The sequence below is a fragment of the Pholcus phalangioides genome, unplaced genomic scaffold (genome assembly GCF_987345545.1).
Source record: "Pholcus phalangioides strain wild (caught in Gottingen) unplaced genomic scaffold, Ppha-v1.0 ptg000008l_1, whole genome shotgun sequence".
Taxonomy (NCBI): domain Eukaryota; kingdom Metazoa; phylum Arthropoda; class Arachnida; order Araneae; family Pholcidae; genus Pholcus; species Pholcus phalangioides.
This window is the reverse complement of record NW_028301601.1, coordinates 23,222,765-23,240,071: the sequence shown is the minus strand read 5'-3', so window position 1 is coordinate 23,240,071 and position 17,307 is coordinate 23,222,765. Positions and strand designations below refer to the sequence as shown.

The window sequence follows — 17,307 nt, the reverse complement described above, 5'->3', positions numbered from 1 at the left end:
TAATTAATAGCTAGTGAATGACATAGCCCACCAGATGGCCACATGCAATGCAGTTGCAGAAATGTCCTCTCCTTTTCTTCCTTGTGTATATAGATAGATAGATGGAACCGCTCACAACCCCGGACTGACGCAAAGCACTTTACTTCCGTTACCTCAAAAGAGGCAGAGTTGTGTCGGAAAAGTTAGCAAAGATTTATAGTGGTGGCTCCCCTTGCCCCGTGCTCGAAAGTTTCGAATCACTCGCGTCGTTCTCCCCATGAGGACAGCCAACTCGATGCAACGTACAGGACATTTGACTGAAATGGATGACTGAGTCCAATTCACTAGGGAGAAAAATTGCACGTGCGCCCAGTGGCACATAAGAGACCGCAGCCAGGGATTTCGAAAGAAGTGTGGAAAAGACCTGTGGGCAAGAAAGAAGAAGAAGCTGGCATGTTGAAGTAGGAGAGATTTTTGGGAATGGTCTAAATCGGTGGTTCTCAACCGGGGGCCATATGACCTCAGGGGGGCCCTAGGATATTCCGGGGGGGGGGGGGCCGCGGATGAAAAGCTGGCAAAAGGGGAGCCACGGCTACTGATACGGGGGTCACGAAGAAGTTTGTGGAATTAAATTTTTTTAGTCACTCTGACTAAAAAAAATTTAGTTTCAAACAAAAAATGCATAGAATATATTTTTCGCAATTTTTCCCCATTCAAGTAACATTAACATGAGGAAGGAAATAAAAAAAGTGGTAATCTCGGTGGGTTTACGACTTGGGGGGTGACAGTAGGCCCTGACACAAACTATAGAGGAGGTTTAAAGCAAAATGGAGTAACTGCAAAGACAGAAAGTTGCGTGTGTTCGAAGACTTTTCATTCAAAGAGGGCTGCCATAAAGAAAGCAGACAAAGATTTGTTGACCATTCATTGACATTTTTTTGAGTGCTGGTAGTAAATGCAATCCAAGAAGTAGATGGGTGAAAAATGAAAGCTTGTGTGTAAAAAAAACCCCATCGTTTTCATGCAATTACAGACGGATAGCCATCTAGTTTAGCTCAAAACTATCTTCAACCGGCACTGAGTGGTCTGATCACTAATCATTTTTGTCGCACCACGGTCATTTTCTGCACACGAGGGCGAATTAGACCGGGTCCTACAATTTATTGCCGATTCCGAACGGCAGGCTTGTTTCTTATACTCATCGAGAGGTTGGTGCGCTAACCCCTCAATGGGGGACTCCGTGCGGTAGCAATTTTTTGCTGTACCCCTGTGTTAGGAAAGTTTTCTGACAAGGACCAACCGGGTATCCAACTCGCGACACCTCTAAACCTTAGTGGTCTGATAGGGAACATATATTTATAAAAATCGAATAAAGAACGATTGCTCTGGGGTACTTTTTTAATGAATTTTTGGGGAGGGGTGTACCAACACCCATTCCCTCCACTGCAAAGAAACAAAGTCGAATTCAGTTATAACGAACTGCAAGAGACCAAATAATACATGAGGAAAAATACCCGCGAAATTAAATTTTTTGAAACTACATTGCTGTATAACTTAAGAAACTGTAATTGCATAAATTTGCTGTTGTTTCAAAATCGCAAGTGTTCATATGCCATTCATTTCAATTTAACAGGAAAAACGTGATTTTAAACATATTTAAGACGATCTTAACGTCATTTGGTTTCTATATGCAATCCAAGCAGATAATGTATTGGGACACTTAGTAGGACTAAGATTTAAAAAAATTTAAAGATGTGGTGTCAATCTATACTGTAATGCTTCCTATTAACTTCCCTACTACGTAAGCCTGCTGCTGGCATGCAACATCCCAAATAATTTCAATGCAATTTTCCTATCTTGCAAGAACAATGTTGTGGACATTAGAAAAAAAATTCTAAAATGACGTATGACCACATTTAAAGCAATTTAAATCCATTTATTTGGGACTCACTGCGTCTGTTGATTTCTCAGAAAAGTGCAATAAATTCTCACGTAAGTCTTCACTTTGAAATGTCCATAACCGGCTTAATGCGTATCTTTGTATCTGTCAACCTAAAATTTGGGGCTTTTAGTGTTGATAATGCGCATGCAAAACCAATTCAGCGACGCATTTTTCACAATCTGCAAAAACCTCGTGGATTTGATAGTTGAAAATGATGTCTAAATGCCAAAGATTTGGAGTTCGAGTCCAAATGAAAATGCCAAATAATTGAAATTGTGTTTTAGTATAAATGAAATATTTTAATATTGAAAGCTATATATATAGAGGTTAATCGTAATCCTAGTCAAACGTCTCATAAATGTGAAATTTTGTCATAAAACTGAGTGTGAGGCCCGAATCCCCCTTGCGCACAAGAGGAATTTCAAGGCATTTATGCACAACCGAGCCCCCTTGGCCATTTTCCTTTTTTTCTCTCTCCACCCTTTCTTTCTTTTGTTTCCTTCTTAAATTTATAAAAGTAAAATGACATAATCATTATAAAAAGGGTGCTTTCACATCAAAAATTGCCAAAATATCAGATTTTTTTGGTGGGAATACAGTCAACCCCATTATAATGAACTCCAAGAGATCGGAGTAATAAGGAAATTTCGTTACAAGGAATTTCAGATTTTTATATTGTTCTTATGTAAACTTATCCGGGGGGGATTAGAAAAGTTTTCGTTAAAACGATATTTTTTCCGGTATAACGGTATTCGTTAAAACTAGAGTCGACTTTATTTCGTCCCAAACTATTTTTTTACGTGTATATGCAGGCTTATGGGTAACAGGGCATATGGCACTTTACTGGCGGGCCATTAGTCTTAGAGACATACCTAACTAGAAAAAGTATCCAAATCACGTGTCCAACTCAGATATGCCATTCATGTTGTAAGGGAGTGTGTAGTTATAAAATAAAAATAAAAAACTTTTTATACCATCCCCGTGTGCCAAAGAACCCAATTAAGAAGTTGTTGCTCTGTCTTTTCCGATGGCAACTAAAATAATTTCGCGTTTCTAAGAGCAATATTCACCGAGATATGCGAATTCAAAAAATTGAGGAAATTTGGGGAAAAAAACAGCATTAAATGCGGGTGAAATGGTTTCCTCTCATTTAATGATTTTTTTTTTCTCCAACTTTCTTCGAATATCTCAGTGAAAATTTGAACTTAGACACGTTAAATTTTTTTGTCGGAGACCAGGAAACAACTTTCCAATTGGGTTTTGGAGCACAGGGTGTCCACATAAAGAGTTAATATTTTTATTTTAATAACTATATAACCCCTGGCAACATGAATCAAATATCTGCGTACTACACATTATTCGGGAACTTTTTCCAACTGGAAGTATGCCTCTAGGACCAATGGTTCGCCAGTAAAATGCCATATGCCCCGTTACCTATGCGCCCTGTATATTAAATATAGTACGGACTATTATGTGAAATATTGTGTTGTGTTTAAGCCAACTCCCACGTTGCTTCGTTCGCCTGCGAGAGAACGAAGAGAACCAAAAAGCCATTTGAAGGTAGCTTGTCATCCAACGAAATATCAGATTTTCACCGTATCGAAATTGAAGTCAACAAATTGATAATTTTCTTATTTGAAAATCTGATTAGGGGTCATTCAAGTATTACGTCAGCATCAAGGGGAGGGAGGGTGTTTCGGATTTGCTGACTTTCGATGATAAGGGGGAGTTTGAAGTAAGACGACTTCATATACTAAGTGTATTAAGGAATACATTAATACTAATTACTCCTTAATACTAATGTATTAAGGAGTTCTAATTTGAAAGTTGCTTACGTCATCAACCACCCCTTTTTGAAGATATGAAATATTCAAAGCTGCTGACGGGGGGGTCAGTGTGTTGCTGACTTTTGCTGACAAGAGGGGGGGGGGGAGGGGTTCAAAAATGGCTGAAAATCTGCTTACGTAATACTTGAATGGCCCCTTATTTATATTTTCCGATGGGCTTGAAATCCTGATAATGAATCATTATTATGTTCACATGAACAGTTTTGTCACTGCGTTACGCAATGACAAAACCCGTATATACCGGGTGACTCGAAATGTTACGCCGTCCGCCAATAGCGGGTTTTTTTTTGCCTTGTAGCATTTGCCGCGAATTCACAATGCCACTAACAATTTTAGAAGGGAATTAAAATTAGTTCAATACTCTAGAATACTCTAGAAGAAATTCATTTTTCAAAATATTGTTGGTGCTGCTACCTACTTTCAAAATCAGAAGTGCCTTATGTGGTGATGGCGAAGCTCAGGTATAAAAAACTAAATTCTTCATTCAGCTTTGCTCCTTATAAAAAAACTTATAAACTGACCTGAAAAATCCAGCTTCCAGGTCAGTAATTTTTTCAAGACCCAAAGAGACATCCAAAACAAAGGTCCTCCACACAAGCAGACGACAGGTAAGATCGTAAAAAGTGAATTTTTCCACACTGCACTTTATAGTAATGTGCTGCCATCTAATGTCGAATTTAAAAGTGACTCATGTGGTGATGATGAAGTTAAAATTAAAAAACTATATTCTTTATTCCGCTCAGTTCCTTATAAACAAAGCTCGTAAACTGAACTGGGAATTTAGACTATACGTTCGGTTATTGTATTCGAGCATAAGGAGACGTCCAAAACGAATTACCTCTTAATGAGCAGACGACAGAGAAGAAGTCGGTTCCCTACAAGCTAAGCTCACAAACAGAACTGAAAGTTCGAACTGCCAGTTCAGTAATTTTTTAAGGACTCAAGGAGACGCCCAAAACAAGTAACCTGGAGAAAAGCGGACGACATTACTGGTCGGACTTATTACTGGAGGGAGCATCTCTAGCCACCGCGACTGCAGCGACATCAAATGCAAGGAAATTACGTCACTCGGTCAAAACAAACTTCCCGCCTGGCAATTTTTCCATAGAAATGTACAGTTCGGTCCCTAAATATTGGGTTTTAAAGATTTAAAAAAAGGTGAAAAAAGATTAAGTTATTTATTTCATTATATAATACTGGAATCATTTCTTTCATCAATTCTTGATTTTCCTTCATTATTTTTTGAATATTCTCTCATTAATTCTGGAATTATTTCCTTTATTAATTATTATTTCTTTCCTTACTTCTGAAATAATTGTTTTCATCAATTCTGCAATTGTGTCTTTCCTTCATTCTGGAATTATCTCTTCCCTTCATTCTGGAATTATCTCTTCCCTTCATTCTGGAATTATCTTTCATTAATTTTATTATTATCGCGTTCATTAATTCGTTCACTAATTTTGGAATTATCACTTTTATCAATGCTGTAATTATCTCTTACATTAATTCTAGAATATTTTCTTCCATTAATGCTGAAATTATAACTTTCATTAATTTTGGAATTATCTCATCCAAGCTGAAATTATTTTTTAATTTATTGTTTCAAACTCCTATTTATGCCATAAGAAAATAACGGGGGGGGGGGGGGGGAGGAGGAACGTGTTTGTTTTCACCGAGTCACGTGATGTTCCGACGAAAGATGTTGGGGGGGGGACAGTCCTCAGCACTGCCGAGGCGGAGACCGCTGACGTCATACTCTCTCCGGAGGCTTGATTTATATACTGTTGGCGCCGCCATTTAATCTCGAAATTTCAGGCAACTCATGAGATGATGAAAGAGAGATTTTTGTCATGAACGTTTTTTATGAGACGAAAATTTCGGTAACAAAATTCGTACATTTGCAACAATCGATTTTATGTAGAAAAAATAATTATTTCTTTCCACAAAAAAAAATCGGACAATATGGATGATCGAACAAATAAGTGAAGACACGGATTATGTGGTCTTCAGATAGGGTTACCAGATTCAAAACTGAAAAAGGAGGACGCCTGGTGCGAACCTTAGGCAGTGCCGTCTTAACGCATGCTTCCTCAACCCCGGCCCGTGCCCGAAGCTCATCAAGAGAAGAGGTGCCTCAGAAAAACGAGACGTAGTTGAATTTTTCGAGAATTTTCCAGGTAGGGCCTCCAAAAAATCCCTTGGCTCGGGGGGGGGGCTATGATGCTATTACGACGATCCTGCCTGTCAGCCCTACTCTTGTGGACGTCATGGAATTCCAGTAATTGATTCCTTTACCTCTATTAACTTACATTAATTACACAAAATAGCAATAAAAAATTCGAAAAATGATCAAAGTTATCGAATTGCAACGTATATTTGATAAAGAGATAATGAAACGCTTTAAAATTATGACAAAATTTTATGTCTGTTCAATATGGTTCGAGCCACGATGAAGTGTCAGCAGGTGGACCACGTGCTAATTATTATTAATAATCTATGAATGTTGTAAAATTAATTTAAATGTCATTCTCTCTCAATGGATCGTGTTCGATTTCGATCCCAACTATCAACGCGTTCCTGAAATAATGGAAAAAATTAAAGTAATAAAATGCGTTCTTTCTGAAAAAAAAATCCCCTCCAAGATTTATGTTCGCAACTCGAAAAGTTTGTAAGTCGGGAAAAACTACATAAAATGTTTTTAGACGGAGCCGCAAAAATTTTTTTCTGGCATTGGGCCGCGAAATTCTCCTGAGCCCGGACCTGTCTCCGATTTTGAATTTAAATATCTCAGGGAATAATGCAGTTAAAAACATGTGATTTGTTTGTTGGGCTCGAAGAGAAAGAGCAATAACTGTCTGATTGGAAATTAGAGGGGGGGGGGATGGTACAAAAATTTACATTTTTCATTTTGCGTGCACTGTGTTTTCATCCTCAAAACTCGTACAGGGTGATTTTTGGTCATATTTTGAGAACTTTTAAAATTATAACCATACCGCTACGGCGAACGGTTGATGGATAAAGGCTGCACCAACACTCCAAGGAGAAACCATTGAATCTTAGAATGGCCATAATATTACCAATTGGCAAGGCCGCAACTAGTGGGAGGGGGGGGGGAGCAGGCGAGTCTGGTGCCCCATGCGCATTACAAAAGGGGGCGAAAATTCAACCATTCAGCCTATCCTTCAGCATCACGGGGGGGGGGGGTGCCTAAATGAGTAGTTGCCCCGGCTAACCAAGTATCCAGTTGCGGCCCTGCCAATACGTATCTTATTTCTGGCGATTCACCGTTATATATATTGGGTATTTTTTCTTTTTAGGTACTTTGTCAAGTTTGTAATTTACACCTGGTAGCATTTGTTTTACTTCTATGGATCAAACTACACAGTTGATCCACTAATGACCCACAAAAGTCATGTTCTTATTCTGTAGAACTTGGTTTACTGCATGAGCCCATTGGCACTTCTCCGGGGTGTCAAGTGACAATTAGATCTGGTTCCGATTTTCAAGAGTAAATATGCAAATAGGTAGGTAGGAATTTTTAGCAAGGTAGTAGTGCCTCTCTCAGAAAAATCGCATTGTATATGGGCGTATGATAATGTTAAGACAGCCCTGGGCGTACTTTATGAAAATTGTGAAAAGCTAATCGAGAGAAAAACTTGGCAATAATGTGAAGTCTAGTTTGCAATATTATTGGTTTCTCATCTTTCGTGCCATTCTTGTGATAATGATCTTCAACTATACAATCGAGTGCTCTTACAATTTTAGGATCTTCTATCGGATGATCGATGTTTTAAAAAAATCGTGCATTAAAAAGAAAATACCATATGATATCTTTTTGGTGGTGCCCCTTTAGTACTGATGCCTTAAGTACGTGCTTATTTTGCTTAATGGTTAATCCGGCCCTGTGACAGCGCACATGATTTCTCTGGAATATGAATGTTTCAAACAAATATTTAAAAAATTTTCACACGAATTTTAGTTCATTTTTTTAAGTTCATAATATGGCTACTACAACATGAACCTATATATCCTTGATACATTATTGAAAACGATGTGGAAGGTTGAACTTTTCAATTGTGATTCATTTCTGTGTGGCTACTCCCTCATTATATACTACTTTTATGCGCATGAAGAGAATAAAATTAATAAAACTGCTTGCTACCACATTTGGCGATTTTCATCACTACAAGAATGCGTATTTTGGAAGCTACAACTGACATTTTCTCAATGAAACCATAATCATTTACACAAAAATAAACTAATTTGAAATAATACAAATTTCATCCAGTACAGTAACTTCATGACTTTGTGTCGTCTTCAAGAGCAGAATTTACATTGATTGAAAATAATTTATTCTATTTTTTTTTTTTACTGTATTCTATTACGTTTATTTGCTGTTTCGTTATTTTCATAAATTAAAAATTAATCAAATTAAATTCAAACATATTTATATTACTTCAGACAATTTTTGAATAACTATCTTCTAATGGGAAAACGGGGGGGGGGGAGAAGGAAGGAAGGAAGGGGGAGTAGAAAATTATTAATGTTCGCAAGAGGGAGCCATAGGAATGAGAAATGGTTGAAAAGGGGCCATGGACAAAAAAAAGGTTGAGAACCACTGGTCTAAATCACAATATATACAAAATATATATACGCAGCGCCTCCACTGTGACGGGAAACGAAGGAACAAGTCCTCCGTCCACAGTGCTGGCCAGTTTTGTTTCCCCTTTCCTTTTACAGAATATGCAATATATACACACACAGAGCCTGCACTGCGACGGGAATAATCAAACAGAGCCTCCGTTGACAGTGCTGGACATTCACATTTGAATTACTCACATTTGCATTACAGAAATTTCCCTTTTTTATACTATTGGGAATGCACATAAACATTACTATGAAGGTAGTATTGGGTACTATATATATATATGCATATTTCATGATTTTCGATTTAAAATCAGTATATATATTTTTTCCCTCGCTATTCCAATCTGCTTCAGACTGGTTTTTGCGGTTCCCCCCTCTGACGAGGAGTTCTTAGAGCTAGGATTTTTATGCACTAAAAATGGAACGTCGTTGCTGATTGGAAAAAAAAGATCCTGAAATTCAGGTCTCTCAGCAAATCAGCAATGACTTTGAATTGTTAGCATTGGCGTACCCAGGTATTTGTTAGTGGGGGAAGCGAAATATTAATTAGACGCCTTTTTTATTCTGTACCTCATCTGGGCACGATTAAAATGAATTTTATGTATATGTGATCGCACATTATGTTATCGCACTCGCGGTGCGATCAAAAGGAGGATTACACGAGTCCAGTCGGTATTACAAAACATCGATGAATCGAGTGAAGAAACTGATGTTGTGCTGTTACAACAATTAGTGAAAATTGAGGACATTCGAACGAGTATCGATGAACTCTTAGAGGGATACGCCGCCTTGCCAGCGGACGCACAACTAGATGATGCCTTCGACCAAATCGAGGAGATGGAGGCGAACGTAGACGCACTAGAGGTACGTTCAAAATGCTTAGTTTCAAAACTAAAAATCAAATCGGAAGATAATCAGGTCGCTCAACCTGCAACCGTAAAATTGCCGGAGATTCCTTTGCCGAGTTTTTCGGGAAATCCGGAAGAGTGGAGCTCATTCAAATCGGAGTTCAAATCTTCAATTATAGACAATGAATCATTGAATGAAGCTCATAAACTTCATTATCTTCGAGTCTCGTTAAGAGTAGAAGCGAAACTTGTCGAAACAGTCGACGATACCTTCGACTCGCTTTTCGGTGAATTAGAGAAGCGATTTGAGAACAATTCATTGTTAATGCTATTCTGCCTAAGCTAGACCGTGAGTCACGCAAGCAGTACGAAATGTCGCTGAAAAACACGGAATTTCCCGAATGGGAAGCGTTTGTTGACTTTCTGCAAAGAAGGAGTCAAGTGCTTGAAAATACTCAACGAGTTTACTACGCAAAATCTAAATTCGATACATTTCCAAAACCTAAAAGTCTGATAGCCAAAGCGAATGCAAAGCAAAATTCCTGCCCCATTTGCGGAGAGAATCATCCAATTTATAAGTGTAGAACTTTTCATAGCCTTTCTATTGAAGAGAGAATATACGAAGTAAAAAATAAAAAACTGTGTTTTAACTGTCTGGAATCCCATAGAGTAGTCGAGTGCGGCAGCGATAAGAGATGCCGTATGTGTGGGAAAAAGCATCATTCGTTAATCCATAGAGAGAATGCACACCCACAAAAACCAAAACAAAATGAGTTCCCCACCCTCACCCCCCCCCCCCCCGAAAGAAAAGAAATCGGGGCTTGTGAGACCAAGAAAGAGAAAACGACAGACTCATGTGCCGCATCTTCCAGTGTTGACAATTGCTTACATTCGAGCGAGAAAAGGGGATGCGTTCTGTTGTCAACAGCAATAGTTTACATTCAGAGGCCAGCTGGTGGGTTTTTTCCAATACGCGCTTTACTTGACGCCGGCTCCCAAGTCAGTTTTGTCAGTTTTGTCAGCAATGAGATGGCAGACTCTTTACGACTTCGGAGAGACACTGTAAACGTTCCTATTTCAGGACTGAATGACTCTATTCTGAACATAAAGAAAAAAGTAACAACGCTAATCGCTAACCGCGAAGGGGACTATAGTAAAAAACTCGATCTTTTAGTTGTTCCCAAGATAACAGATTTAACGCCGTCAAAGCGTTTGGATTTAACCTGCGTTGAACTTCCTAGAAACTTGAGTTACGTGGATCCCAACTTCAATATTCCGCAAAAAATAGACGCATTGCTGGGTGCAGAAATATTTTACGAATTATTGGAGAACAACCAAATAAAATTGAAGAATGAGCCTATCATACTTCAAGCATCTGTGTTTGGTTGGATAGTAACAGGGACATTCCAGAATGCGGTAACCTACAACAATCTTCATTGCCATTTAACGAGTTATCGGGATGAGGTTGAAAAGGGTTTGGCGAAGTTCTGGGAACTGGAGTCAATCGGGATAATGGACGATCCTAAATTCAAGGAAACCGACGAGGCCAAACAGTTGTTTGACAAAACAGTCTGTTTCAAAGACGGACGATATGAGGTTAGCCTACCATGGAAGAGAGATTGGATAGAGCTAAGTGATAACTTTAGTGTCGCAGAGAAACGATTACAGAGCCTTCTCAAGAGAATGCGGTACGATCCGACTTTGTTTGCTCAGTACCGGGAAGTACTAGACAATTACTTCGATCAAGAGATTATAGAGAAAGTACCAGACGCTGAGAACACTGATGGAAAACCAGTATATTACTTGCCACATCAAGCAGTATTTCGAGCAGAAAGCGTCACGACAAAAATGAGAATTGTAATCGATGCAAGCTCTCACAAACCAGGTGAACTGTCCTTAAACGACTGCCTTCGTCAATTTAAACCCGAACATTTTTCATTTGTTGACGTACTTTCGTCTCAACAAAATCGCGTTTCTTGCAGATGTCGAGAAAGCATTTCTACAGATTTCTCTTGCGGAAAAAGAAAGAGATGAAGTGAGGTTTCTATTCACCAATGCAAGGTGCATCAGCGATCATGCCAACGTGCAAGAGTTTCGATTGAAAAGAGTATTATTCGGCGTCAATGCCAGCCCATTCTTACTTGCTGCTACGATCAAAACACACATAGAAAAACAACGCGACAATTATCCAGTTGCAACTCAAGTGCTCGACACCTGCGTTTACGTCGATGATCTAGTGGCTGGAGAAGACAGCGTGGTAGAAGCATTGCGAGTCTCTCGTGAAACTAGAGAGATCATGAGAGGTGCCAACATGAATCTTCGTAAATGGATATCTAACGATCCTAGGCTGATTCATCTATGGAAGAAAGAGGGATTTGAAAAATCCCTCATATCTCCCGCTCCGTCCATCCTCAGCATACCGACGGCATCAACATGCACAAGGTTTTGGGATTGTCATAGAATGCTTCTCATGATTATCTAGCCATGGATATCATGGACCTTGTGGAATTCCTGAAACAAAACAAAAATACGAAACGCTTCTTATTGCAAACAGCAGGTAGAATCTTCGACCGCATTGGACTTCTTAGCCCGTACACGATTAGGCTGAAGTGTTTATTCCAAGAACTGTGGCTTCGAAAATTGCTATGGGACGATGAGCTTCCAGCGGATGTCAAGGAGAAATGGATTCAATGGTGTACGGAACTTCCCCGCCTATCCGAACTACAAGTGCCGAGGGTCATTCTCGATCTTTCTGAAGATGACTCGAATGAAATAGAGATTCATTGTTTTTCAGATGCCAGTCAAAGAGCCTACGGAGCAGCGGCGTACCTCAGAGTCCGGTTTAGAGACCATATTTCCGTGAACCTGATTGCTTCCAAAAGCAGAGTTGCGTCACTGAAGAACCTTTCTCTACCTAGGTTAGAGTTACTCGGAGCACTGCTCGCGGCAAGATTGACCTGCGAGATTGAGAAAGTCGTGAGAAGGAAAAGACCATGTAAGACCTACTTCTATTCCGATTCACAGATCGTGTTGCTGTGGATAAAGGGTTCAGTAAAAAGATGGAAACCATTCGTTGCAAACCGTGTGAACGAAATCCAAACTTTGACGGAAAAAAACTGTTGGTTCCACTGCCCTGGGAAAGACAACCCAGCCGATTTGGCTACCAGAGGCATCAGTGCTGACGCTCTTTTGCACAGTTACAGATGGTGGACCGGACCGAGATTCTTGATGAGAGAAGAGCTTGCTTATGAGGACTCACCACCTGTGGTTACCGAACTGTTTGAAAGCGAGTACTCCAAAGAACTCAAAAAAGATTCGAACAGTAATTTTGAGGACACTAACTTGTCTTTGACTCTAACTACCAAGAGTTCTCTCATTGAATATATCTTAAAAATTAACAGTAGTTACTTCACAATATTACGTATATTGAGTTTTGTATTAAGATTTGCCTATAATTTGAGATCTTGTGAAAAACGTGCAGGTAACTTAATGAGACAGGAAATACAATTTTCTGAAAATCTCCTGATAAAAATCATTCAAGGGTTGGAGTTTAAGGAAGAAATCGAAAGGCTTAAGGGGGAGAGGCTCTAAAGGGTAACTCCAAGTTAGCTTCCTTGAACTGTTTCTTGGATGATGATGGTATTTTGAGAGTTGGTAGAAGACTTCAGAATTCCGATCTAAATACCAACAGTAAATTTCCCATGTTATTGCCATCTAACCATCCTCTCACCATGATCATATTGAGATACTACCATTTAAAGTATTTGCATATTGGTGCACAGTCGTTATTATATCATGTGAGACAAAAGTTTTGGCCAATCAATGGTAGAAATCTTTGTAGGAAGTTAGTACATGAGTGTCTTATTTGTTTCAAAAACAAACCTGTGCTGCAAAGTCAACTTATGGGTAGTTTGCCAAGAGAACGTGTGGTTCAAAATTATCCCTTCAATAACACGGGCATTGATTTTTGTGGGCCGTTCTATGTGAAATTCAAAAACCAAAGAAAGGGGGTGCTGAACAAAGTGTACGTTTCAGTATTCGTGTGTTTTTGCACCAAAGCCATCCATTTAGATTTTGTAACTGATTTAACATCCCAATCATTCATAGCCAGCTTGAAACGTTTTTTTCAGTAGGAGAGGAAAATGCTCCACAATTTTCACAGATAACACCAAAAACTTTGTGGGTGCAAATGCTGAACTGAAACATCTCATGAAAAATCCCGATGAGGCATTATCCACTTACCTAACAATCGAGAAAATTGACTGGAGGTTCATTCCCCCCAGATCACGCAATTTCGGGGGCCTTTGGGAGGCAGGTGTGAAGTCATTCAAATTTCACCTGAAGAGAATTGTTGGCAATGCAAACCTTACCCTCGAAGAATTTCTTACTATCATCTCAGAAATTGAAGGGGTTCTCAACTCAAGGCCACTAACACCTTTGTCCTCAGAATTTGACAACTTTGAGACCTTAACTCCAGGTCATTTTCTGATTGGTCGACCCATAACTTCAATTCCTGAGCCTCAACTTATCAATATCAATGAGAATAGACTCAGCAGAACAAAATTTTCCCAACAAATTTGGGAACTTTGGAAACGAGATTACCTTAATAGCCTACAAGAACGGAACAAGTGGAGGTTCGCAAAGGACAATGTAAAAATCGGTTCACTTGTACTGTTAAAAGATGACAATTTACCAAGCACTCAATGGAGTACTGCCAGGATCACCGACGTGTTCCATGGCAACGATGGAAAGATAAGAGTTGTAAATATACGTTTGCCCAGTGGCAAACTTTTGAAAAGAAGTGTGCGAAATATTTGTGTTTTACCTATTGAGTAAGAATTATTTTTGCATTTGTGTATAACATGTTCTAATGTATTTATATTGTATATTCATTTCTTTCACTTATTCAGGACATTAATTTTTATTGCGTTATTCATTCTATTTTGAAAAATTTTGTATTGTATGTATTGTATAATTGATAATTGAAATTATGTAATTTCAATCGGCGGGAGTGTTAAGACCGCCAAGCTGCGCCATGCGCCAAAACCCTCCCACTGCGTGGGAGTAGAGGAGAGTTGCTGCCTTAGCACGGGCCTTCCGTCGCTCTCTTGAGTGATGTTGTTTATAGCATAAGAATAAAGTTGTTTAAGTTTTCAAAGCCTACTTCAGATACAGTCCACTTGCTAGAGTTTAGGGAAAACCGTTTACTTCATATTTATATAATAGAGAACAAAGAGTCAAAATACAGGATAATTTCAGTAATTATGTCCATATAAATAGAGGAGTCCCACAAGGATCTATATTGGGTCCTTTACTTTTTCTGATTTTCATTAATGATCTTTGCATTTTAGAATTTGACGGTTCCATGATCACTTATGCCGATGATTCTGTTTTAATGTATTCATATGATGATCTTGACAGCCTTAAGAATCATATTAACCACGATCTAATATTAATTCAAATATGGTTCTATACTAATGATTTAAAATTAAATTTACAGGAGGCAAAATACGTTTATTTCAATCTTATGCAATCAGATTTACATCTTAATCTAAACTTTCATACCCTCGCTTGTGATTTTCAACCTCATTGTCATTGCGATGCAATTCAAGAAGGAAATAGTATTAAATACTTGGGTTTAAATGTAGACAGCAATTTAAAATGGAAATCTCATGTTCATGAACTACTTAAAAAACTTCGTTTTGTTTTATATAATTTTTATTATATAAGTAAGAAAGTTTCCACTAATTTCTTAAAAGATCTATACTTTGCTTGGTTTCATTCACTTATAAATTATGGTGCAATTATATGGGGTGGTGATTATAAAACTAATTTATTGCCTTTATTTTCAATACAAAAAAAGGTTGTCAAAATTTTAAATCGGGGTCAGTCTCATTCTTCTATAATTTTTAGAAATCTTAATCTACTTCCTTTACGCCATATAATGCTCTTTTTCGTATTATTCCGTTCTTAAACCGTAATAAAGGCTTATGCAGTTTAAAAGATAATGTTTCCGAGCGAAGACCTCATATGATTATAGGATATTAGATTAGGATTATTAGATAGAATTTAGATTATAGGATCCGTATTCCTACTTTTAGGAAAGAAATTTTTCGTAAACATTTGTTATTATTTAGCTCCGAAATTATATAATTCACAACCACTAGAAATACAAAATATACCCACACACGCGGCATTTAAAAAATCATTATTCAAATTATTAATTTCAATAGACGACTCTCATTTTGACCTTTAGGAGGAGCAAAATAAAATTTATTCACTTCAGCTTTGCCACTTTAATTATGTGTATTTTTTCAATTTAAAAAAATTGTTTGTGTTTGTGTTTGTCTATGTATGTGCGAGTTTCATTCTTTTTCCTCATATAATTTTTATCTATAATGTTTTGTTTTATTTTACATTTCTCGCCATGCATTTAGAACTTTGTCTCTTTTGTGTTATGCTTTTTCGTTCTTGATTTTTTTTTATCTTTACGTATTTTTTTATTTGACAGTGATAATTTTCTCTCTTTTATGTTGTATATCTGTCTCTTTTTTTGTTTTATGTTTCTGTTCATGTCGTATGTTTTATATATTTTATTCATTAATTATCATGTAAATTTTCAATCATCCGTACAGGCATCACAGCCTCTGGATGATAAATATGGTTTGTTTTGTTTAAACTAATCTAAATCTCTGTATGTTGTAAATGAATAAATTGATTTGATTTGATTTGAAATTCCTGCTTTTTAAAAAAAAAAATCCGCGGTTTTATTTTCTTTTTTCCTCACATTTTCCCTCTTCGGGGAAGCTTCAGCATTTTCAAATGCATTTTTTTTTTAAAAATTAATTAGTGGTGTATTTTCCATTATTCCCATGGAATACATTGAAGAGTTTTAGAGCATTTTTATGCATATTTCGTATTTTTAAAGGTATTTTTCAATGTTTCTAAATGCATATTTTAACACATTTTATGAACTTTTTAATTTTTTGGCACTTTTAAATGCATATTTTTTTAATTTTTGCGCAAATATCTTTCATTTCTGCAAATATTTCTTATGTTTAGTCCTATACTTCAGCATTATTATATATAAGTATGCTTTCATTTTTCACACATAGTTTTGATTTCATACCATATCTCGATATTTTTAAATGAAGATTTATCTTAATTTCTAGTGCATATTTCAGCTTCTATATAAGTGCATAGTTTGCCCCTTTTTTTATCTCATAATCCGGCTCCTGTTATAGTATTATTCGACTTACCTTTTACGAGCGTGAAAACCAGCAGCGTTTGAGCAATGTACGTCAAGGAAACAATAGCCATCTTGATGTTCAAATTCGAATCTTGTGAGTGATAATTCCAACGATGCCAATTTATACCAATTTTGGTATGTGGTCGGCTGTTGACGTCATGTCACGTGATGATGAACGATTCACACAGTAATGAATCGTGATTCGACGCTGGATCTTTGCGAGACTGCGCATGTGCGTGCTTTAACTTATTCAGAAGTCATTCGTTAACAGGAGGGATACGTAATTACTGTATCTACGAAATAGATGGATAAATGCGAATTTGTCATTTTTGATGAAAAATAAAAATAATATAGATAAAAATAATTAAAAATGCAAAAATTTGATTTTTTTTCTCTCTTTTTTCCTCGAATTCTCGATAGTTCTTCCTTATTAAACCGAAATCGGTATTGATTGTTTGCTGAACAGTCGAATTTCAAACAGTTCAATACTTGATGCCGTGAATAGACTCTAAGAAGATGTTGTGTCGTTAGTTCAGTTCGTTTTCGCGAATGAATGCGCAAATGATTCGGAAAATATCTCTGCAGATGAATGCAAAAAATTTTTATAATGAAAAATATAATTTCATGGATGGGAATGATACACCTTTTGCTTTGGAAAAATATTTCTGCTGATGAATGCAAAGTTTTCGATTTGCATTTTTTTGTAAGGGAATGCAAAGTTTTCGATTTGCATTTTTTTGTAAGGGAATGCAAAGTTTTCGATTTGCATTTTTTTGTAAGGGAATGCAAAGTTTT

At 37.4% G+C, this 17,307-nt stretch overlaps 1 protein-coding gene across 1 annotated transcript in view; it reads right to left on the bottom strand.

Moving 5' to 3' along the window:
- Positions 1 to 16,648, bottom strand: part of LOC149084034 (uncharacterized) — a 29,361-nt gene extending 12,713 nt beyond the window's left edge. The window contains exon 1 of the mRNA XM_089234381.1: positions 16,523 to 16,648. Coding sequence (XP_089090507.1) covers positions 16,523 to 16,583 — 61 coding nt within the window. The 5' untranslated portion in view covers positions 16,584 to 16,648. The remainder of the gene's footprint in view (positions 1 to 16,522) is intronic.
- Between the last annotated feature and the right edge of the window lie 659 nt (positions 16,649 to 17,307).